Consider the following 25,981-nt stretch of genomic DNA (forward strand, 5'->3'; position numbering starts at 1 on the left):
TAGACAGATTTAGGGAATACACACACATACACATTATGTATACACATACACAAACCATATCTGAGTAAACATTTTTCCAAAGACAACATACACATAGCCAACAGGTACATCAAAAGGTGCTAAATGCAGAGCACAGAGGACTTTTAGCAGTTATCCAGTATGTGCATTTGTCCAAACTCACAGAATGCACAGCACACAGAGTGACCCTTAATGCGGACCACATTAATAATAATGTGTCAGTTTATCAGGTGCAACATGTGTCACCCTAAACCAAGATATTAGTGATAGAGGAAAAGGTGGGGAGGGGATGGGGGGACAGGGGCGGGCAAGGAATACATGGCAATTCCCTGTATTATCTGCTCAATTTCCTATGAACTGAAACCACTCCAATAAATAAAGTGTACTAATTAAAAAAAAAGAAAGGTGCTCAACATCACTAATCATCAGGGAAATGCAAATCAAAACCACAATGAGATATTACCTCACATCTGTTGGAACAGCTATTACAAAAAAAAACAAGAAATAAGGGAGAAAAGGGAATCCTTGTGTATTGTTGGTAGGAATGTAAACTGGCACAGCCACTGTGGAAAACAGTATGGAGGATCCTCAAAAAATTAAAAACAGAACCATCATATAACCCAGAAATTCCACTTCTGTTTATTTATTGTAAGAAAGTAAAAACACTAACTCAAAAACTAACACGACCTCAAATTATGTACCCCGACATTCAATGCAGCACCATTTACAATAGCCAAGGGATGAAAACAACCTAAGTGTCCAATAATGGATGAAGGATGAAAAAATTGTGGTGTATATATACCACAGTGGACTAGTATTCAGGCATAAAAGAAAGTGAAATCTTGCCATTTGCGACAACATGGATGGACCTCAAAGGCATTAAGCTAAGCAAGTGAGAAGTAAGACAGAAACAAATACTGTATGATTTGCCTTACATGCAGAATCTAAAAAAAGTAAGAATAAAGCTCACAGATACAGAGACAACTGGTGGTTGCCAGAGGTGGCAGGTGGGAGCTGGGAGAAATGAGTTAATGTTTGTTTGTTTTTTCCCGGGTCAAATAAATTTTATTTAAAAAATAAATAGAATATATTTAAAAACTCCAAACCAACCTAATCTTTATATCCCTTCAGTTCACTCTGACACCTCCAGTTTCAATCCAAAATTGCCGATCTCCCTTGGCTTGCTCCTATTACCCTCAATACATTCATATATTAGATCATCCCCCCTACATATAACACACCCCACTGCTGCACGCCTGGACACCTCCTCCCAAAATCTGGGTTCCAGCATCTAGTTCCAGGCCACTGCCCCGTCACAAACATACACCCTCCTCTCCACCTGGGCTCTAACACCTTGTGCTGGGCCGTGCCACTCCCTGCACAATCAGCCTGCTACCCTGCTGGACCCTTCTTCGCCCTGTTCAGTCTCCAACAACCTGCTGTACCTCCTCGCCTCTCCCTCCGGAAAGGTACTCCTCACTTGCCAACAGTCACACACACTCCTGCCTCACCCTACTCAGGCTGTGACAACCCACACTGGCTGCTGCCACCTCTGTCCCGTGGATGTTATCCTTAGTTGCTTGGGCTCCTACAACGTGCCCAGCCCACAAAGACATCCTCGTCACCTCATTTGGGCTCTCCCACCCAATTCCAGGCTACCACCACCACCTCCTCCCCTGTACACACCTACCTTGCCTGGCCTCACCTAATGGCTTTTGGACTGAATTATTCAGGAAGAAAGGCAGCAAAAACAGTACTTATATTATCATTCCACTAAAAATTATTTTATATCTATCCACCAATTACTGGTAAGTCTGCACTGTGAGATACCTGGAATGATGCTAAAAGACAATACAGTTATTTCTGGTTCTGTGAATTTTCAACAGTATTCCCCTTCTTTGTACCTTTTGTGCATTATTGCTTGAAACCATTACATTATGTATCATTATTAAAATAATCATATTCTCTAAAAATACTGAACACATACAAAGACAGAGCTACAGATATATTCAAAGAAACACTGAAGAAAATTTTTAAATAGTGAAATGCTGCATATAATTTAAATGTTACCTAAAGTATGGTAAATTCATAAGTAATTCTAAGTAATACCTGACATACAGGCATATCTAGGGACTAGTAAAAAAGATAACCTCAAAGTTAAAAAAGGGTATTACAAAACCATATTTACTATGAAACTTTTCTTAAGGAAAATAGATATTCATTAAATATATTCATAGAAAAAATATGGAAGAATATACAATAAAATGTTTACAATAGTTTTTTCTAGGCAGTGGGATTATAGTTATTTTTCTTTTTGTTAATGTGAGTTTTGTAATTTACATACATATTACCTGTATACTAAAATTGTTTTACAAAACATTAATGGCAAGAACAAAAAATTCTATCAGGGTAAAGATACTACTACATGATATAGAGAAATATATAACTGTTAATCTAGAATTCTATACTTAACTAAATTAGTTTAACTGAGAGTCAAATATAGACATTTTTAGATGACAGATATTTTTACCATCCACAAACTTTCCCCCTAAGAGCACTAAAAGATATTCTTCAGGAAAATGGAAATTGAACTTAGAAGGAAAAAGTGTGACGAAGGAGGCAAAGGTGAGCTACCAAGCTATGGGTAAATCTAAATAAGCACTGTGTAAGAGAATATACTGATTGGAGGGAATAAAGACAAAGTTGAACTAAAACACTGAAAACAGATCATTTTAAGACCTTTGTTTTATTTGTAAGGAAGATAAAAATACTGACCTATTTTAGAATTTTTGTTAATTCAAATATGGATTTTTTTTAAATGTGAGAGTACCCACAAAGAAAACACACACAGAAGATAAAACGTCCAAAGCAGTAGAAGGGGGAAAAAAGATAATTAAGGAAGTTTGATCAATTCAAGGCAGACAACAGAAAAGTAAAGCAAGAACATGGTTAAAACACAAAATTTAGGGGGAAAAAGTCAGTAATAAATTAAGCAGACTAAATTAACCAATCAAATCTCAAAAGTGAATTCTAAAACTATATGCTATTTATAAAAAAGACATTCAAAACTCATAATGAAAAAGATTGAAAGTTAAAAGGATAATGATATCAAACAAATATAAATCAAAAAGGCTATCCAGAAATGTACAGGTAATAATATAATATATTGATACATGCTTGTTAAGATGGGGATGCCTGTTATTTGCTCCTTATGTGTTTTGGTTGTGCTTTATAATTGTAAAAAAGCAACTTATGAGAAAGGTGGAACATAAAGCCTCTCCCTAACAAAAAAGGTCATATTTTAGCGATGGCTACCCAGGAGTAAATTAGCAGTTCTGTTCACCATTGTATCTCTGGCATGTAGCACCTTATAGGTACTTAACATACTCTATATTGGGTGAATAAAGTATTAACTGTAAAAGAAAAAATCCTAAAAATAATGCATTAGGAAATATTACATATAAGAAAAGTTCTGCATTCTGCTTTATCCTCCTGTTCTGAAGCTGTCAATTTATTTCCATATTTCTCTCCTTTTGGTGTCATGTTTTTGTCACCTGAGTTCAGAACTCAACTTCTTAGCTGAAAGCTCATTTGTTTTTTTTATTACTAACTGAATTCTGTCATCCAATGAACTTCTCTGTTCAAAAATTAGACCCTATTTCACAACACAATAAAACAGAAAAAAATATAGCACATACCTTCCATCTTTCAGAGTGTTAACAATAAATCGGTTAACCTGGCAAATACAGTTGCTTGACAATCGTTCTTTCTCAACAAGACAGTTCAACTGTGTTGCCAACATGAAAGCTGAAAAGCACAGAGATTACTTTAGTCTCCAAAACATTTCATTCATGACAGTATGAGAGCTGATCATACCTGTACTAGAAAAGGAAAACAATGCCTTAAATATGTCCCTGAAATTAAAACTACCGAAACTCTGCATAGGAAAAAACAGCGTAATTTGCTGTGCATTAATCATCTGTTGCTACTCTGGAAGGTATTTCTTAAAGTGCCCCAAATCATTTTTCCCATCATTCAGGTTTCATGACAAAGACTAAAAAATCTTTTCTAGGTCCTTCACCTTGTGACTAGAAGTAGCAAGCATATTACTCTGCATATTCTCACCTTTCTCCCTTTTAAAGCTTCCAACACAGAAATAAAACCCCAAAAAGCAAGTATAGGACAGTTAACCCATCATATTCATTTAATGTCAGTATCATCCTGAGGGAAATTAATCAAAGAAAACAGAGCACCAGTTAAGAGACAATTAAGCCAAGTGGCAGCTTTCCTATAGTCTATTGTTAGAATGCTCTCTCCCAGCTGTAATTCTGTCTCAATGAAGTACAGAGCCAAGCAAATGTAGATTTCTGGAATGTCCCACATTATTCCAATGAAAATGTTGGGTGTTATTTTATTATTTAAATACAAATTCCTAGATTTATACATCATACTTACAGGATAGAGTGTTCAATCCATCACTCATAAGCAGTCGATAACGGGGTGGACTATTTCCTGTAGTAATAGGACGGATGTTCTAGAATAGAAAAGTTGTTTCATTAGCAAGACTGTCTGCCCAGTCCCCAGGGATAAGTAAACCTAAATGGCAGGAGAGTGGATTTGCCATTAGTTCAACACAAACTAAACTGCTTGCCCATTCTCTTGACACCTAGCCAAGTAAAAGAAAACTGGACTTGATGATTCTCTGAACCTCTCTTTACTAATATTACTCTTGTATTCTCTCTCCAATTCAAATTTAGTTGAAAATCAATTTTTAAAAACATGTAACAAGACATCTAATATATGCAAGGTACTGTGACTGCCTAAAAATACAAAAAACAAAAACAAAACAAAAAATCCTTGCCTTGAAGGGGCCTACAACTGGGGTGAAGACAGAAGCAGAGAGACTTAAGATAGGTGTGCACACCAGAACCCAAGAATGGACTAACAGTTGCCAAAGGGTAAGGGACTGGGGAGGGTGGGGAGGGTGGGGAGGGAGGGATAAGGGGAATAAGGGGCATTACAATTAGCACACATAATGTAGGGGAGGGCACAGGGAAGGCAGTATAGCACAGAGAAGACAAGTAGTGATTCTACAGCATCTTACTACACTGATGGACAGTGACTGTAATGGGGTATGTGGTGGGGCCTTGATAATAGGGGGAATCTAGAAACCACAATGTTGCTCATGTGACTGTATATTAATACCAAAAAAAAAAAAAAAAAAAAAAGATAGGTGTGCACACAATGATTAGGAGGCAGAGCCAAGACATTTTTCTCAACTTGAAGGAAATCAGAGGTAGCTCTCTGAGGGAAGTGAAACACATAAACAGAGCCTTAAGATCACTGACAGTGAGTCGGGGACACGGAGACCATTAGGCCTCCTGACTTCAGAATCTGCAGGCATGACCCAGGATTCTGCTTCTACTGATTTTTTAAAAATTCTGACTAAAATTTGAGAACCTCTTGAATGAATGATAGGGTTAATGAAGAATTTTAAGCAGACAAATTCATTTCAGGTAAATCTCTCTGGAGGTCATATGGAAGGCCCATTTAAGCAAAACAAACCCTAGGGCAGGAAGACAAGGAAGGAAGCAGTAGCGATGATGCAACTATAGTCCCATCAGTTGTGGAAAAAACAGAAAGGGAAAGTCTCAAATCTGACCTCCAAGGGTAACATAGTATTAAAAAAAAAAGTCTGGTTCCTGTCTCAGGGTTACAACATGGACTAGCCTATTTTTGGTGATGACAGAGATGATTTCCTAGTGTGGACAAACCTGTACGTCCTTCATTAAATGTATTTATAATTACATGTAAGTTTAAAAAATGTCTGACACAAAATAGACATCTTGGTACTTACAATGACTTGGAGAATGGGTTTTATTGATGTATCTCCCTGTTGCATAATGGCCTGAAAGAGTTAATAACAGACTGTGAGATAAGCATTCAAATCACGATTAAAATTTGACATATTTTTTTCCTAAACACATCTCCTTGGGCAAGGGAAACAAAAGCAAAAAGTAACAAATGGGACTACATCAAACTGAAAAGCTTTTGTACAGCAAAGGACACCATCAGGAGAACAAGAAGGCATCCTACAATAGGGAGAATATATGTTAATGACATATCCAATAAGGGGTTAACATCTAAAATATATAAAGAACTCACATGCCTCAACACCCAAAAAGCAAATAACCTTATTAAAAAATGGGCAGAGCATCTGAACAGACATTTCTCCAAAGAAGAAATTCAGATGGCCAACAGGAAAAATGAAAAGATGCTCCACATCGCTAGTTATCAGGAAAGTGCAAATTAAAACCACAATGAGATATCACCTCACACCAGTAAGGATGGCCAACATAAGAAAAGATTAGGAACAACAAATGCTGACGAGGATGCGAGAACCCTCGTACACTGCTGGTGGGAATGTAAGCTAGCTAGTTCAATCATCAATCGGGAGGTTCCTCAAAAAACTAAAAATAGAAATACCACTTGACCCAGGAATTCCACTCCTTGGAATTTACCCAAAGAAAACAAATTCTCAGAATAAAAAGGACATATGCACCCCTATGTTTATCATAGCACTATTTACAATAGCCAAGATATGGAAGCAAACTAAGTGTCCATCAGTAGATGAATGGATAAAGAAGAGGTGGTAAATATACACAATGGAATACTATTCAGCCATAAGAAAGAAACAAATCCTACCATTTGCAACATGGATGGAGCTAGAGGGTATTATGCTCACAGTGAAATAAGTCAGCCAGATAAAGACAAATACCAAATGATTTCCCTCATTTGTGGAGTATAACAACGAAGCAAAACTGAAGGAATAAAATAGTGGCAGATTCACAGACTCCAAGAAGGGACTAGTGGTTACCAAAGGGGAGAGGTAGGGGAGAGGTGGGAGAAGGCGGGTGGGGAGAGAGGGAGAAGAGGATTGTGGGGTATCATGACTGGTACACATGGTGCGTGTGAGGTCACGGGGAAGACAGTGCAGCTCAAAGAAGACAAACAGGGACTCTGTGGCATCTTACTACACTGATGGCAGTGACTACAATGGGGTATGTGGGGGTACTCGATAATAAGGGTGAATGTAATAACCACATTGTTTTTCTTGTGAAACCTTCATAACAGTGTATATCAATGATACTTTAAATAAAAAATAAAAATAGAAATAACTAAAAATAGAAATTTGACCCAGGAATTCCACTCCTAGGAATTTACCTGAAGAAAACAAGATCCCAGATTCAAAAAGACATATGCACCCCTATGTTTATTGCAGCACTATTTACAATAGCCAAGATAGGGAAGCAACCTAAGTTGCTGTAGATGAATGGATAAAGATGTGGTACATATACACAATGGAATATTATTGTTTAGCAATAAGAATACAATAGAAGAAATATTCAGCTGTAAGAAAAAAACAAATCTTACTATTCGCAACAACATGGATGGAGCTGGAGGGTATCATGCTTAGTGAAATAAGCAAGGCAGAGAAAGACAAGTACCAAATGATTTCACTCATTTGTGGAGTATAACAAAGCAAAACTGAAGGAAGAAAACAGCAGCAGATTCACAGACTCCAAGAATGGACTAGCAGTTAGCAAAGGGAAAGGGGTTGGGCAGGTTAGGGAGGGAGGGAGAAGGCGATTGAGGGGTATTATGATTGGTACACATGGTATGGGGGGGGTCACAGGGAAGACAGTGTAGCATGGAAAAGACAAGCAGCATGGAAAAGACAAGCAGTTACTCTGTGACATCTTACTACACTGATGGACTGTGACTTCGATGGGGTATGGGGGTGACTTGATAATATGGGTGAATGCAGTAACCACAATGTTGCTCATGTGAAGCCTTTATAAGACTGTGTATCAATGATACCTTAATTAAAAATATATATATATATGTACATACACAAAAAAATGACACATTTTTACAGTTTAGTATTTGGAATGAACACAGATAACATTAAATTACTTTTTTGGACCTTATCATTTGACAATCTAAGTTTTATCACTTTGGGCAAATCATAAAATCATAAAAGTAGGATACATGTTCACCAACAAGGATACACTTAGTACATCTAAAATACTGGGATCACATAGGTACTCATTATTCATAGCTGCACATTAATTTCCCTATAATGACCATTTTAGGAAATTAGATAAATAAGTATGGTAAATTCTTAATACCTATTTTGTAGAATGAGAGGATCTAGGTGAGTAGGGGACATGTGGGAGACAGACCTTGCACTGCATCCTCTTTTACACTTTTTGAATTTTAAACCTCATGACTCTATTAGCAATTATAAAAGTAACTTCTAAAATAACAAAATAATTATCAATCAGGCTTTTAGTTTGTTTTTTAAGCAATCATTTAAAGATAACCGTAAGAAAAACTAACAGTAATTGAAATTGGTTGCCTCATCTCTGCTTTTGGCCTTGCTGAAATAAATGATCCCAGAGTAGCTCTTCCAACCATAAACTAAATAACTGGACAAAAATATATAAACTATTTTCAAATACTGGACAACAGAAAGAGCAAGATTGTGATCCCTGTAAGGGAAACAAAGGAGGGGAGCTGTACCATCACCCTGGCTTTTTGCACAGAAGCACTTTTACAACATAGTACAAGGAAGGGGACCCAAGAACATGGCAGTCCTGTTGAATACACATCAGGAAGGTGAGTTAGCTGGATCTTCTGGATGCAGAGTACCAGAGAGAAGGGAGCTACATGAACAAAGAGCTTCAATAACCTACACAGGGGTTCCCTTGAGTCTTTAGCTGAATTCTGAATTGTGCATGCACTGAAGAGACTCCACAAGGCCAGGCAAAGAGTAAGTATTAGATAGCTATAAGCTTAAAAATTACTGGAGCTCCCACAGGTTAGAATACATTTGAGTTCCAACCAGAAACCAGAGTGGAGAGAACTCAATAAACATCTGGTACATTCAGTAGAGACCCCAGGAAGGCCATGCTTTAGAAAAAGGACTAAACTAGACCTAAAGTAAAAGCTGCTCTAGAACCACTTCAATCCCAAAGGGATCAGCTGATCCACAAGTAAATTAACATCTTGGTACTCCTTAAAGAAATACACATAATCCAGACACTGAATACTGTAATATTCCTGATATCCAGTATCTAATAAAAAATTACTACACAAAATATTATTTGAAGGTAGACATAAAGATGTATGCTACAACCCTGAAGCAGCAATTCTTAAATTGCAATCTGTGGGCCCAAGACCTTTTCAGGAGATCCATAAATTCAATACTATTTTCATCATAAAAAACAAGATTTTGCCCTTTTCACTCTCATTCACTCAGTACAATGAAAAATTGGCAGAAGGACTAATGAAACCTTACACTATTAACACTGATGAATATCTGCTGGATGAAAGTCTAAGAGAAATCACAGCAGTGCCACTTTTTAATGATACAGCAACTTGTTGAAATAAAGAACAAGATATATCATAAAGACTGAGTTAGTATCTCCTGCAGAATTCTACTTTTGTCTTACAAATGAATGAAATCTATTCATGTAGCTGGACTTGCTGCTTTGCTTGTATTCATCTGGTATCAGCACCAACTAATCGTCCACTAAGATCTTCTCTCATGTTAATACTTAACAACCAACACAAATTTTACTGAAATATTCGAAGTGTTAAGTTGCTTTCTGAAACTCACGGTTTATCATGTACACTGGTGGTGCAAAGTGGCAGAAGGTAAAAATTACCAGCGCCTTAGCATAGTTATTGTACCAGCAGTAGTTGTATTTCTTCATTGTGTTAAATGCATGAGGGGTGGGGGGTCACTAAAGAATAAACCTTGATGAAGATGTAAAATTATTTGTTACATTAAATATTCACCCCTGAGTGTAAAGTTTTTGTAATGTTCTATGTAATAAGAGAGGAAGTAAGCAGAGTGCCTCTGCTGCAGACTAAATCAAGGCTGCCCCCCAGGGAAAAGCACTTGTGCAACTGAGTTGCAAGTTGCACTAGCCACACTTTTTTCACAGAACATCATTTTTACTTGTAAGGGCAAATGACAAACTGATTACTCAGACTTGACAATTTAGTAGATATTTTCTCAAAAATAAGCAAAGTGATGTTCGTTATGCTTCAGAAGATTGGAGACTGACGAGAATTAGGCTTGAGATGGATTAATGATTGTACATTGAGCATTGACCCCCCTATACTGAATTTTATTGTTGTTAACAACCATTTGATCAATAAATATGAGAGATGCCCTCTCAAAAAAATAAATAAATAAATAAGCAAAGTGAGCCTGTTTGCAAGGAAAACAATTAATAATGTTTGTTACCAGTAAGTGTTCTAGTAAAAATCAGAACTTTTGAAAGCCTGTATTCACCAACCATGAGATTTATAGTTTCCCATACTTAACAGACTTCTATGATTAAATCAGCAGTGATGGCAATACATGTGAATTTTTGTTATATAATAAAATACATCACCCCCTTAGAAGATCTGCATAATTCAATGAACCAATATTTTTAAATGACCAATGCATGACATTACAAATAATGCATAGTTAAAAGAGCCATTCAAAATGCAAGAAGGACCAATTTACATTCCAACTAACCTTTAAGAAACCAGCATTTGTTGCGCTTTGATGTAGTATTAAAGGAAAACTTTTTCTCCTCAAACATTTCTGACACCAAACGCGTAGGTTTTCCACATGAAGCAACTCTGTGGACACCAACTGGATGTCCTATGAGTCAATCAAATTCTGACACTAACTATCCTATAGTGGAGACCTCACAGGTTAAGAGCTTAGTCCCACAAAACTGTTCCGCATCCACTTCAGACACCAATTTCATGCAGTGTGTCTCCAGGTTACCCACAATCTTGTTTGACTTAGCTACAAATTAGAGGAGTTCTCATGATCCTCTCTTCAGGCTCACAGAATTCAGGGGAACACTTTACTTAGTACTACTGGTTCATTATAAATGATATGATAAATCATACAAAACAACCAGATGAAGAGGTACATAAGGGCAAGGTCTGGAAGGGTCCCAAGCGTAGTAGATTCTGTCTGTCCCTATAGAGCGTCGGGTACATGACCCTCTCAGCATGCAGATGTGTTCATCACCCTGGAAGCTCTCTGAGCCCTGTTGTTTAGGACTTTTTATGAAGGCCCCATGACAGAGGCACAACTGATCAAATCACTGGTCATGGGTGACTGGCTCCATTACCAGCCTCTCTTCCAGGAGGGTGGCAGGATGAAACAGCTGAAAGTCCCACCTTCTAATTACATGGTTAGCTCCAGGGCAATCAGTTCCCATCCTGAAGCCGTCCTTCGGTCCACCAAAAGTCACCTCATTCAGGTAAACTCAGTTAAGGTGGAAAGGGGTTTGTTATAAATAAGCTCCTCCCATGCTTATCACTTAGGAAATTCCATGGGTTTTAGAAACTCTGTGCCAGGAACTGGACAAAGACCAAATACATATTTTTTATCATACTTATCACAAGGATCAAAAAAGAAGCTTGAAGAGGCTATAAAATACTCCTTTTTTGACAACATATCTGTGGCCAGATTTCAATTCAATGAAAAAAAAAATATGTTTATCAATATATGAAACGCCAAAGAAATCTGGTTCAAAGTAAAATTATGAATACAACACCTGAGAAAGATTCAAATGAGATCGACCTCATGAATCTTCCTGAAAGGCATTTCAAAATAAAAGTCATTAACATGCTCATGGAGGTACAGAAAAATATTCAAGAACACAGGAATGAATTCCAATCAGAGATCCAATCACCGAACAGCACAATGGAGGGTATTAAAAGCAGATTAGATATGGTGGAGGAGACAATAAATGAAAAAGAAAGTAATGAAGAGGAATACAAAGAAGCTGAGGCACAGAGAGAAAAAAGGATTTCTAAGAATGAAAGAATATTGAGAGTACTGTGTAATCAATCCTAACGGAAAAATATTTGCATTATAGGGGTACCAGAAGAAGAGAGAGAAAAAGGGGTAGAAGTGTCTTTGAGAAGGTAATTGCTGAAAACTTCCCCAATCTGGGGAAGGAGATAGTCTCTCAGACCATGGAGGTTCACAGATCTCCCAACACAAGGGACTCAAGGAAGACAACACCAAGACATATAGTAATTAAAATGGCAAAGATCAAGGACAAGGACAGATTATTGTGAAAATAAGAAATAAGGTCACATACAAAGGAAAGCCCATCAGGCTATCATCAGACTTCTCAGCAGAAACCTTACAGGCCAGAAGGGAGTGGCATGATGTATTTAATGCAATGAAGCAGAAGGGCCTGGAACCAAGAATACTTTATCCTGAAAGACGGTCATTTAAATTTCAAGGACGGATTAAACAATTTTCAGAGAAGCAAAAGCTGAGAGAATTTACCTCCCACAAACCATCTCTACAGTGTATTTTGGAGGGATGGCTATAGATGGAAATGTTCCTAAGGATTAATAGCTGTCACTAGAGGTAATAAAACCATAGTAAAGAAAGTAGAACAGTTAATTACTAAGCAAATGCAAAATTAAATCAACTATCCCCAAAGTCAATCAAGAGATAAACAAAGAGTACAGAATATGATACCTAATATATAAAGAATGGAGGAATAAGAAAAAGGAGGAGAAAAAAAGAACCTTTAGATTGTGTTTGTAATAGCATATTAAGTGAGTTAAGTTGGACTCTTAGGAAGGAAGTTAACCTTCAACCTTTGGTAACCACGAATCTAAAGCCTGCAATGGCAATAAGTTCATACCTATCAATAATCACCTTAAATGTAAAATGGACTGAATGCACCAATCAAAAGACACTGAGTGACTAAATGGATAAAAAAACAAGACCCATCTATATGCTGCCTACAAGAGACTCACTTTAAACCCAAAGACATACACAGACTAAAAGTGAAGGGATGGAAAAAGATATTTCATGCAACTAATAGGGAGAAAAAAGCAGGAGTTGCAGTACTTGTATTAGACAAAATAGACTTCAAAACAAAGAAAGTCACAAGAGACAAAAAAGGACATTACATAATGATTAATTAAGGGGTCAATCCAACAAGAAGATATAACCATTAAAAATATCTATGGGACCAACACAGGAGCACGTACATATGTGAAACAAATACTAACAGAATTAAAAGGGGAAATAGAATGCAATGCATTCATTCTAGGAGAGTTCAACACTCCACTCACTCTGAAGGACAGATCAAGCAGACAGAAGATAAGTAAGGACACAGAGGCACTGAACAACACATAAGAACAGATGGACCTAACAGATATCTACAGAATTCTACACCCCAAAGCAGCAGAGTACACTTTCTTCTCAAGCACACATGGAACATTTTCAAGAATAGATCATATACTAGGACACAAAAAGAGCCTCAGTAAATTCAAAAACATTGAAATTGTACCAACCTGTTTCTCAGACCACAAATGTATGGAACTAGAAATAAATTATGCAAAGAAAATGAAAAATCCCACAAACACATGGAGGCTTCACAACATGCTCCTAAATAACCAAAGGACCAATGACCAAATAAAAACAGAGATCAAGCAATATACTGAGACAAATGACAATAATAATTCAACTCCACAAAATCTGTGGGACATAGCAAAGGCAGTGCTAAGAGGAAAGTATATTGCAATACAGCGCCTGCCTCAGGAAAGAAGAACAATCCCATATGAGCAGTCTAAACCCACAATTAACGAAATCAGAAAAAGAACAAATGAGGCCCAAAGTCAGTAGAAAGAGGGACATAATAAAGATTAGAGCAGAAATAAATAAAATCGAGAAGACTAAAATAATAGAAAGAATCAATGAAAGCAAGAGCTGGTTCTTCGAGAAAATAAACAGGATAAACCCCTAGCCAGACTTACCAAGAAAAGAAGAGAGTCTACACACATAAACAGAATCAGAAATGAGAAAGGAAAAAACCTGACAGACACCACAGAAATGCAAAGAATTATTAGAGAATACTATGAAAAATTACATGCTAACAAACTGGATAACCTAGAAGAAATGGACAACTTTCTACAAAAATACAACCTTCCAAGGCTGACCCAGAAAGAAACAGAAAATCTGAACAGACCAATTACCAGCAAGGAAATTGGATTGGTAATCCAAATACTACCTAAGAACAAAACCCCTGCACCAGATGACTTCACCGCTGAATTTTATCAAACATTTAGTGAGGATCCAATACCCATCCTCCTCCTTAAAGTTTCACAAAGAGTAGAAGAGGGAATACTTCAAAACTCATTCTATGAGGCCAGCATCACTCTATTAGCAAAACCAGGCAAAGACACCACAAAAAAAGAAAATTACAGACCAATATCCCTGATAAACATAAGATGCAAAAATACTCACCAAAATATTAGCAAACCAAATTCAAAAACAGATAAAAAAGATCACCCATCATGGTCAAGTCAGATTTATTCCAGGGATGCAAGGATGGTATAACATTTGAAAATCCATCAACATAGTACATCACATCAACAAAAAGAAGGTCAAAAACCACATGATCATCTCCATAGATGCTGAAAAAGCATTTGACAAAATTCAACATCCATTCATGATAAAAACTCTAAACAAAATGGGTATAGAGGGCAAGTACCTCAACATAATAAAGACCATATATGACAAACCCACAGCCAACAGTATACTTAACAGCAAGAAGCTGAAAGCTTTTCCTTTAAGATAGGGAACAAGACAAGGATGCCCACTCTCCTCACTTCTATTCAACATAGTACTGGAGGCCCTAGCCATGGCAATCAGACAACACAAAGAAATAAAAGGCATCCAGATTGGCAAAGAAGAAGTTACTGTGTCCCTATTTGCAGATGACATGATATTGTACATAAAAACCCTACAGACTACTAGATCTAATAACTGAATTCAGCAAAGCTGTGGGATACAAAATTAATACACAGAAATCTGTTGCATTCCTATACACTAATGATGAACTAGCAGAAAGAGAAATCAGGAAAACAATTCGATTCACAGTTGCATCAAAAAGAATAAAATACCTAGGAATAAACTTAACCAAGGAAGTGAAAGACCTATATCCTGAAAACTAAAAGACACTCATGAGAGGAATTAAAGAAGATACCAATAAACAGAAATACATCCCGTGCTCACGGACAGGAAGAACTAATATTGTCAAAATGGTCATCCTGCCTAAAGCAATCTACAGATTCAATGCAATTCCTATCAAAATACCAACAGCATTCTTCAACACACTAGAGAAAATCGTTCTAAAATTCATATGGAACCACAAAAGACCTCGAATAGCCAAAGCAATCCTGAGAAGGAAGAATAAAGATGGGGGGATTATGTTCACCAACTTCAAGCTCTACTACAAAGCCACAGTAATCAAGACAATTTGGTACAAGCACAAGAACAGACCCATAGACCAATGGAATAGACTAGACAGCCCTGATATAAACCCAACCATACATGGTCACTTAATATACAATAAAGGAGCCATGGACATACAATGGGGAAATGACAGCCTCTTCAACAACTGGTGTTGGCAAAACTGGACAGTTACATGCAAGAGAATGAAACTGGATTATTGTTTAACCCCATACATAAAAGTAAACTTGAAATGGATCAAAGACCTTAATGTAAGTCAAGAAACTACAAAACTCTTATAAGACAACACAGGCTCCTGAATATAAGCATGAGCAACTTCTTTCTGAATGCATCTCCTTGAGCAAGGGAAACAAAAGCAAAAATGAACACATGGTACTACATCAAACTAAAAAGTTTTCTGTATGGCAAAGGACACCATCAATAGAACAAAAAGGCATCCTACAGTATGGGAGAATATATTTGTAAATGACCTATCTGACAAGGGGTTAACATCTAAAATATATAAAGAACTCATACACCTCAACACTCAAAAAGTAACTAACCCAATTAAAAAATGGGCAGAGGATATGAAGCGACAATTCTCCAAAGAAGAAATTCAGATGGTCAACAGGCACGTGAAAGGATGCTCCACATTACTAATCATCAGGGAAATGCAAATTAAAACCACAATGAGATATCATCTCACACCAGTAAGGATGGCCAGCATCGAAAAGAGTAAGAACAACAAATGCTGTCGAGTATACAGAGAAAGGGGAACCCTCCTACACTGCTGGTGGGAATGTAAACTAGTTCAACCATTGTGGAAAGCAATATGGAGGTTCCTCAAAAAACTAAAAATAGAAATACCATTTGATACAGGAATTCTACTCCTTGGAATATACCCAAAGAATACTACTTCTCAGACTCAAAAAGACATATGCACCCCTATGTTTATTGCAGCACTATTTACAATAGCCAAGAAATGGAAGCAACCTAAGTGTCCATCAGCAGATGAATGGAGAAAGAGGCGGTACATATACACAATGGAATACTATTCAGCCATAAGAAACAAATCCTACCATTTGCAACAACATGGATTGAGCTGGAGGACATTATGCTCAGTGAGATAAGCCAGGCAGAGAAAGACAAATGCCAAATCATTTCTCTCATTTATGGAGTATAACAATGAAGCAAAACTGAAGGAACAAAACAGGCACAGACTCACAGACTCCAAGAAGGGACTAGCGGTTACCAAAAGGGAGTGGTGTGGGAGGGTGAGTCAGGAAGGAGGAAGATGGGGATTGCGGGGTATTATGTTTAGAACACATGGTGTGAGGGGTCACGGGGAAAACAGTGAAGCACAGAGAAGGCAAGCAGTGAATCTGTGGTACCTTACTACACTGATGGACAGTGCCCGCATTGGGGTATGGGTGGGGAGTTGATAATATGGATGCATGAATGTAGTAACCACATTGTTTTTTTCATGTGAAACCTTAATAAGAGTGTATATCAATAATACCTTAATTAAAAAATTTTTTAATTGAATCATATAAAATACTGAAATAATCCAAAAGTCAGGAAAAGCTAAAAAGGAAGAAAAAAACAACAAAAAGCAGATGGGACAAATAGAAAACAAGTAGCAAAAAGAAAAACTTAAACTCAAACATTTAATTATATTAAGTGTAAATGGTTCAATTAAAAGGCAGAACCTGCCATAATGAACAAGACCTAATTATTTGCTGTTTACAAAAAATGCACTTCAAATATAACAAGCCAAGTTAAAAATAAAACATTGGACAAAGATGTATCATTAACAGCAGGCAAAGTAGACTTCAGGACAAGGAATGTTATCACCAGGGATAAAAAAGGACATTTTATAATAATAATAGGGTTGATTCCTGAAAGAGACACAGTAAGTGTGCGCACCTAACAACAAGAGTTTCAAAACACATGAAGCAAAAACTGACAGAATTAAAAGGAGAAATAGACAAATTCTAGATTATAGTTGGTGGTTTCAACATTCTTCTCAGTAATTGACAGGGCAAATAGCCAAAAATATATAGAAGAATAAAACAGATTAAACTATAGATCAACTTGACCTAATTAGATCACCTAACAATTACAGAATACACATTCTTTTAAATGCACCTGGAACATTTCCATCAAGATAGTCCATATGTAAGGCAATAAAAGAAGTCTCAATAAATGTTAAAAGACTGAATTCATACAGGGTAGGTCTGACCACACTGGAATTAAACTAGAAATCAGTAACAATGTGCTATCTAGAAAACCTACAAATACTTGGAAGTTAACAGTAAACCCATCTGTTTAAGAAGAAATCACAAGAGAAATTAGAAAGTATGATTAACAAAATGAAAATGCAATCTAAATTTGTACTATGTAACTATAGCAATGCTTAAAGAGCAAATTATACCTTTAGGTTCTTAAATTTAGAGAAGAAAAAAATGTCCAAAATCAATTATATAAGCTTCCACCAGAAGAAACCAGAAGAATGTGTCAAACCCAAGTATGTAGCAGGAAGGAAATACTAAAAGCAAAAATAAGTGAAAGAGAAAATGTATAATAGGAAAAATAACAACTGAACCAAAATCTGGTTCTTTGAACAATCTAAAACCAATAAACCTCCAGCTAGTCAAGAAAAAGACAACATTTATTTTCAGTATCAGGAATGCAAAAGGCATCACCATAAATCCTATGTATACAGTAAGGGTATAGGTAAGAGAGTATTAGGAACCACTTTATGAAACAACAGATTAAATAGATAAGACCCTTGAAAAAGACAAATGTTCAAAGCTGACACACAAAATGCAGGAAATCTAGATAGTTCTATATCTATAAAAGAAATTGAATTTATAATTTAAAATATTCCAACAGAGAAAACTCTAGGTCTAGATGACTTTAATGGTAAATTCTATCTAACATTTAAGGACAAAAAAATACCAATCTTGCATAAATTATTTCAGGATATAAAAGAGTACACTTTCCAACTCATTTTATGATATAGGCTTTATCCTGATAAAAAAACAAAGTCATCCTAAGAAAGAAAAACTAAAGACCTATATACCATTCATGAACAAACATGCAAAAACCCTCAACGTTAGTGTTATCAAATCCAGCAGTATATAAAATGGATATAATATGCCATAACCAAGTGAGGTTTATCCCAAGAAGATTTACTCAACATCCAAAAACTATCAGTGTAACTTGTCACATAACAGAATAAAGAAGAAAAACCAGAACACTCTCAAAAGATGCAGGAAAAGTATTTGACAACATTCATTCATAGATAAGAGTCTCAGCAAAGTGGGAATAGGAGAGGCTAAACTGACAACAGGTATCCATAAAAAAATCTAGTTACCATGATACTTAATGGCTTATTTCCCCCCAACATCAGGAACAAGACAAGGATATAGCTCTCACCACTTTTATTCAATAGGGTATTAGAGCTCCTGGCAATAAGGCATGAAAAAGAAATAAAAACACAAAGATTGAAAAGGAAGAAATAAAACTATCTTTATTTGAACATAATATGGTCAAGTATATAGAAAATCCTAAGGAATATGCAAAAAACTAAACTTAGCAAATTTGTAGGACACCAGGTTACCATACAAAAATCAACTGTATTTTTATATACTGCCAATAAATGAGAATATTAATTTTTTTAAATGTCATTTTAATACTATCAAAAATAAAATACCTAAGTCTAACAATACATATGTAAGACCTGCACACTGATAACTATAAAAAACTGAGAAAAATGAAAAGCCTAAATAAATTGGAGCTATACTTTGTCCATCATTTGACTTAATGTTTATAAGATGTCAATTAACCCCAAGCTGATCTATAAATGCAATGTACTATCAATTAAAATCCCATCATTCTTTATTAGAAGTTGATAAGCTGATTCTAAAATGCCCATGAAAATACAGAAAACCTAGATTCAGTAAAAGAAGTCTGAAAAAAAAAATGAAGCTGGGGGAATTTACACTACCCAATTTCAAGGCTTAGTAAAAAACTAGTTATGCAGACAATGTGGTATTGGTATAACCACTCACATACAGAGAAACAGCAGAACAGAGATTCCAGAAATAGACCCACACATATATAGATTTTTATCATTTTTGTTTTTATTTAATGTTTTAATTATCTTCTGGGGAAAACACTGACAAATGGTCAGAGCCCCCATATCCTAATCTTTTCATCAAGGCACCTTTCCTAATAATATGGTTCAACTGTGAATGTGTAAGTCAGGGTGTAAAGGGTGGGGGTGGGGATGGGGAACAAAATTCTAGAGTTAGAGGATACAGAAAAAACAAAATTGACAATTGTTACACATAAAAAACACAATTTTAAAAACAAAGCTACAGCCCCAACAAACCAAAATTTAAATACTCAGAATTGGCAACACAAAAATTCTCTCCTGACTTGTATCATGGCAGTCTGAACACCCCCAAAAAATTGTGCCAGAGTTTAGAAAACAAATATACAATAAAACACACACAAACACACACCATGCACACAGATTGCAAACTTCAGGTAACTATTTTGGATTGCAATCCAAGGATAAATTTAATGTCCAAACAGTCTAATAAAATGAGCATTTGGAAAGTATAAAAAAAAAATGTTACCAAAGGTGACGATGGTCTTTATAACAAATGAGCAACTGCTTAACTGCATGGGAAAAAATGATCTATACACCAAACATACAGTAAACTTGAAATTAATAACAGACCTGAACAGAAACTAAAACTAAAAACTTCTGACACAGAAAAAAGATTTGTGACAAAGGCAAAGATTTCTTAGGACGCAAAAACACAATTCAGAAAAGGAAAAAAAAAAAATGAATCACCAAAACTTAAAACTGCTCTTCAAAAAAAAAAACCCCATTAGAAAAATGAAAAGGCAGGCTTCTGATTGGGAGAAAATGTGTGATGCTTACATTTAACAAGACATATCCAGATGAAACAGAGTTCTTACAGCTAATTAGTAAGAACAAGGCCCAGTTTTTTAAATGAGCAAAAGATATAAACAGATGTTTCACAAAAGATATAACTGATAAACATATGAAAAGATGCTCAATATCTTTAGTAATCAGGGAAATACAAATTAAAACCACAATCACTAGAATAGTTAAAAAGACTGACAAAACTAAGTGTTAATGAGACTATGGGCAACTAGATTTCTCATAACCACTTGGGAAAGTTTGAGTTTCTTAGAAAAGTTAAACAGTTACCATATGACCCATCTATTGCATTAATAGATATTTATCCCATAGTGATAATATATTTCCAACAAAAAGGCTGGTACATGAATGTTCATAGCATCTTCATTCACAATTGCTGAAAAACAAAAATAACCCAAATATTCAAGAACAGGTAAATAAACAAATGATATTTATTCATGAAATGGAATACTACTCAGCAATAAAAAAGATACAAACTACTGAAACTTGGATTAAATCTCCAAAGACGCTAGAGACAAAAGGGCACATCTTACTTGATTTCACTCATATGAGGTTTTGTAACAGCCCAAACTAATCTATAGGGACAGAAACCAGACTCTCGAACAGCAGTTGCCTAGGGTAGACGCAGTGGATGGGGAAGAAGCAGATCATAGTAATATGGTTACAGAGGTATGGACATTTGTCAAAATTCATCAAACTGCACACAATTTTATGAGTTTTTACTATGCATTTATCATATGTATTATACATGTTTTATTACATGTAAATCAAACTGAACATTAATATAGGTGACTTTTTTTTATTTAAAGAAAGTAGTTTTTTCTGGGGAATAGAACCTAGGGTAAGGTGGTACAAAAGTAATTTAATTAGACCCTTCCTGTTCTGTTTGGTTTTAAAACCACATGCATGTATTATTTTTATTATTTTTTTATTAAGGTATCATTGATATACACTCTTATTAAGGTTCCACAAGAAAAACAATGTGGTGATTACATTCACCCTTATTATTGACCTCCCCATACCACATTGCAGTTACTGTCCATCAGGGCAGTAAGATGCCTCAGAGTCCCTGTTCGTCTTCTGAGCTACACTGTCTTCCCTGTGACCCTACACACACCATGTTCAACAATCATGATACCCCACAACCCCCTTCTCCCTCCCTCTCCACCTCCCCTCCCCCACCTCTCCCCTTTGGTGACCACTAGACCCTTCTTGGAGTCTGTTAGTCTGCTGCTATTTTGTTCCTTCAGTTTTGCTTCATTGTTATACTCCACAAATGAGGGAAATCATTTGGCACTTGTCTTTCTACACCTGGCTTATTTCACTGAGCATAATACCCTCTAGCTCCATTCATGTTGTTGCAAATAGTAGGATTAGTTTTCTTCTTATGGCTGAATAGTATTCCATTGTGTGTATGTACCACATCTTCTTTATCCATTCATCTACTGATGGACACTTAGGTTGCTTCCATACCGTGGCTATTGTAAATAGTGCTATGATAAACATAGGGGTGCATATGTCTTCTTGAATCTGAGAACTTGTTTTCTTTGGGTAAAAACTTACAAGTGGAATTCCCAGGTCAAATGGTATTTCTATTTTTAGTTTTTTGAGGAACCTTCATATTGCTTTCCACAATGGTTGAACTAGTTTACATTCCCACCAGCTGTGTAGGAGGGGTTCCCCTTTCTCTGCACCCTTGCCAGCATTTGTTGTTCGTAGTCTTTTCGATGCTGGCTATCCTAACTGGTGTGAGGTAATATCTCATTGTGGTTTTAATTTGCATTTCCCTGATAATTAGTGATGTGGAGTATCTTTTCATGTGCCAATTGGCCATCCCAGTTTCTTCTGTGGAGAAGTACTTTATTATTCTTTTTAACTTCAATTGTGTCATCATAAAACAACGTAAGATTTACTCTTCTGGGACATATAGCAGGATATGTACACTTAAGACAATACTGCTATAAAGTTTCCACATTAACATTGTTAATAAAACTTAAAGCAACAGAATGTAATAGTCAAGGACACATGCATTCAAATTCTCTACACTTCGATTTCTTCATTTGTAAGATGGAAGTAATGATAAAAATCTACCTTACAAAGTTGCTGCTAAATATTATCACAGATAAAGTATCTGGGACAATGGAAATGATCAAAAATAATAGTTCCCTTCTCCTTCTTTATATTACCCAATTAAGAAACAAATGTTTTCTATTTACCACAATAGACAGTTTAGTATCTTGTCCTAAATCACACAGCTCATAAGTGAACAAACAGGAATCCGGGTCTCAGCATAAAGGGATTTAGCTTAGTAAAAAAAGTCAAGGAAGGCTCCTCTGAGGAAGAAGCTGAGCAGAGATCTGAAGATTGTTAGCCAGGAGGGTTGAGAGTGAACCACCACGTAAGCAGAGGGAAAAGAATGTTCAAAGGCCTGTGGATTGCCAGCAAGAAGAGATTTTAGGACGTATATAGGAGGAACAAACATTAGGATTTGAGGTTCAAGGATTTTTGTCGTTGAGGCCACAGTTCCGGAGTTCTGATGTTGCTGAGGTGATTTATCAGCCGTGAGGGTGATGGTCCTAGGACACCTGTTATCAAACTGGTTCCACTCCTCAAAATTAGTGAGGACACCAAGAAACGTGGGTAGATTCTAACAGTGTGTGCTGGAGCCAGCTCCCCAAGGGCTAGCAAACACTGACGGTGCACTTCTCTTCCCAGCTTCGAATCAGTGACATATTGGTAGCTTGAACTTGGTGTGATGAGGGTACTTACACCATGGAAGTCAGCAAACACACTACATATCAGGGGTTACCCATTCTCTGCCTCCTACCCTCCTCAGGAAGCTGCTAGTTAAACATTTACCTACCACCACTCTACTGGTCATCAATGTTTATCATATTTAAAAGTTCAAACATTTAAAATAATGATTCATTTTAGAGATAACATTATCTATTAACATTTTTATGAAAAAATAGCTAATTTTCCAAAAAAGTTGAGAATAGCATTGCTTACATGTTTTCCAATCTTTTTGAAATCTGGTTTAATAGGAGACAGCTGTATTCTTGTACTTGCTCTGCACATTGTTGTGATGTATTTTAAGAAAATCAGGTCTCACACAAATATGTACTTGGAAAAGTATTACTTAATAGCTGTTTCAGATAATTGTTGATATTGTTTTGTATTACAACAATACTAATAAGTGGCAGTTTCTTAAAGGTTAATTGCAGTTGAAATATGAAACCACATCAGTAAACTTTACTACAGTTATAATTTTTTAAAAAAAGGCCTTTGTGGAAGGCAAGAGTATGGAACATACCAAGAATTTAAATTAAAAAAGAAAAAAGGCTGGAAAGGAGGAGAGAACAAGTGGGAATATGCTATGAAGGGAATGGCAGGTGGAAGGTTATGCTAGCTTAGGTGAGTAGTCCACTCAAGAAACTATGGTGCCAGGTCCTAGCCATGGCAATCAGACAACACAAATAAAAGGAATCCAGATTGGTAAGGAAGAAGTTAAACTGTCCCGGTTTGTAGATGACATATTGTCAAAATGGTCATCCTGCCTAAAATAATCTAGATTCAATGCAATTCTCTATCAAAATACGAATGGCATTCTTCAACAAACTAGAGCAAACAGCTTTAAAATTCATATGGAATCACAAAAGACCACAAATAGCCAAACCAATTCTGAGAAGGAAGAATAAAGCAGGGGGGATTATGCTCCCCAACTTCAAGCTCTACTAACAAAGCCACAGTAATCAAAACAATTTGGAACTGGCACAAGAACAGACCCATAAATCAATGGAACAGAATAGAGAGCGCAGATATAAACCCAAGCATATATGGTCAATTAATATACGATACAAGAGCCACGGATATACAATGGGGAAATGACAGCCTCTTCAACAGCTGATGTTGGCAAAACTGGACAGCTATATGTAAGAGAGTGAAACTGGATCATTGTTTAACTCCATACACAAAAGTAAACTCAAAATGGATCAAAGACTGGAATGTAAGTCACAAAACCATAAAACTCTTAGAAGAAAACATAGGCAAAAATCTCTTGAATATAAACACGAGCAACTTTTTCCTGAATGCATCTCCTTGGGCAAGGGAAGCAAAAGCAAAATGAACAAACGGGACTACATAAAGCTAAAAGGCTTCTGCACAGCCAAGGACACCATCAATAACCAAAAGGCATCCTACAGTATGGGAGAATGTATTTGTAAATGACATATCCGACAAGGGGTCAACACCCAAAATATATAAAGAACTAACATATCTCAACACCCAAAAAGCAAATAACTCGATTAAAAAATGGGCAGAGGATATGAAGAGACACTTCTCCAGAGAAGAAATTCAGATGGCTAATAGGCACATGAAAAGATGCTCCACATTGCTAATTATCAGGGAAATGCAAATTAAAACCACAATTAAGATATCACCTCACACCAGTTAAGATGGCCAACATAGAAAAGACAAGAAACAACAAATGCTGGCGAGAATGAGGAGCAAGGGGAACCCTCCTCCATGGCTGGTGGAAATGTAAACTAGTTCAACCATTGTGAAAAATATGGAGGTTCTTCAAAAAACTAAAAATAGAAATACCATTTGACCTGGGAATTCCACTCCTAAGAATTTACCCAAAGAAAAGAAGTTCTCAGATTCAAAAACACATATGCACCCCTATGTTTATAGTAGCACTATTTACAATAGCCAAGATATGGAAGCACCCTAAGTGGCCATCAGTAGATGAATGGATAAAGAAGATGTGGTACATATACACAATGGAATACTAATAAGAAAACTAATCCTACTATTTGCAACAACATGGATGGAGCTAGAGGGTATTATGCTCAGTGAAATAAGCCAGATAAAGAAAGACAAGTACCAAATGACTCACAGACTCCAAGGGACTAGAAGTTACCAAAGGGGAGGGGTGGAGGAGGGGATTGAGGGGTATTATGATTGGCACACATGGTGTAGAGGGGTCACAGGGAAGACAGTGTAGCTGAGAAGACAAGTAGTGAGTGTGGCATCTTACTACACTGACGGACGGTGACTTCAATGGGGTATCAGGGCAATTTGATAATATGGGTGAATGTAGTAACCAGAATGTTTTTCACGTAAAACCTTCGTAAGAGTGTATATCAATGACATCTTAATAAAAATAAAAATTAAACTAACAGAAAAAAGAAAAGAAAGAAACTGTGGTGCCAGTGTGGAGAGAAGTAGATGGATTTAAGAAATATATGTGTAGTGACTATAGCATCTTACTATGCTAATGGACTGCAATGGGGCGTTGGGGGGAATTGATAATATGGGTGAATGTAGTAACCACAATGTTGCTCATGTGAAACCTTTGTAAGACTGTATATCAATTATACCTTAATAAAAAAAATAAAAGTAAATAAAATAAAAAAAGTGAGAAGAAAAAAAAAAAAGAAATACAGTGAGGTAAAATATACCAGCCTTGATGATGGACTAGACATCCAGCACGATGGCAATTGTAAGAATGACTCCACAGTTTCTGGCTAGTTCCTCCAGATGGGGAACAAAGAGGCCCAAATTTATTAAGACATGAATTTGCTTTCCAAACAGACTGAATTTTAAATGCCTTTGAGATATCAAGC

At 36.3% G+C, this 25,981-nt stretch overlaps 1 protein-coding gene across 2 annotated transcripts in view; it reads right to left on the reverse strand.

Moving 5' to 3' along the window:
* RPA1 (replication protein A1) overlaps positions 1–25,981 on the reverse strand; it is a 69,971-nt gene that overhangs the window by 43,086 nt on the left and 904 nt on the right. For both annotated transcript variants that reach the window (XM_017651614.3, XM_017651613.3), the window contains exons 2-4: positions 5,876–5,926; positions 4,474–4,552; positions 3,717–3,825 (exon numbers count right to left, since the gene is read on the reverse strand). In XM_017651614.3, the coding sequence (XP_017507103.2) occupies positions 3,717–3,825; positions 4,474–4,552; positions 5,876–5,926 (239 nt within the window). The remainder of the gene's footprint in view (positions 1–3,716; positions 3,826–4,473; positions 4,553–5,875; positions 5,927–25,981) is intronic.

The sequence above is a fragment of the Manis javanica genome, chromosome 4 (assembly GCF_040802235.1).
Source record: "Manis javanica isolate MJ-LG chromosome 4, MJ_LKY, whole genome shotgun sequence".
NCBI lineage: Eukaryota > Metazoa > Chordata > Mammalia > Pholidota > Manidae > Manis > Manis javanica.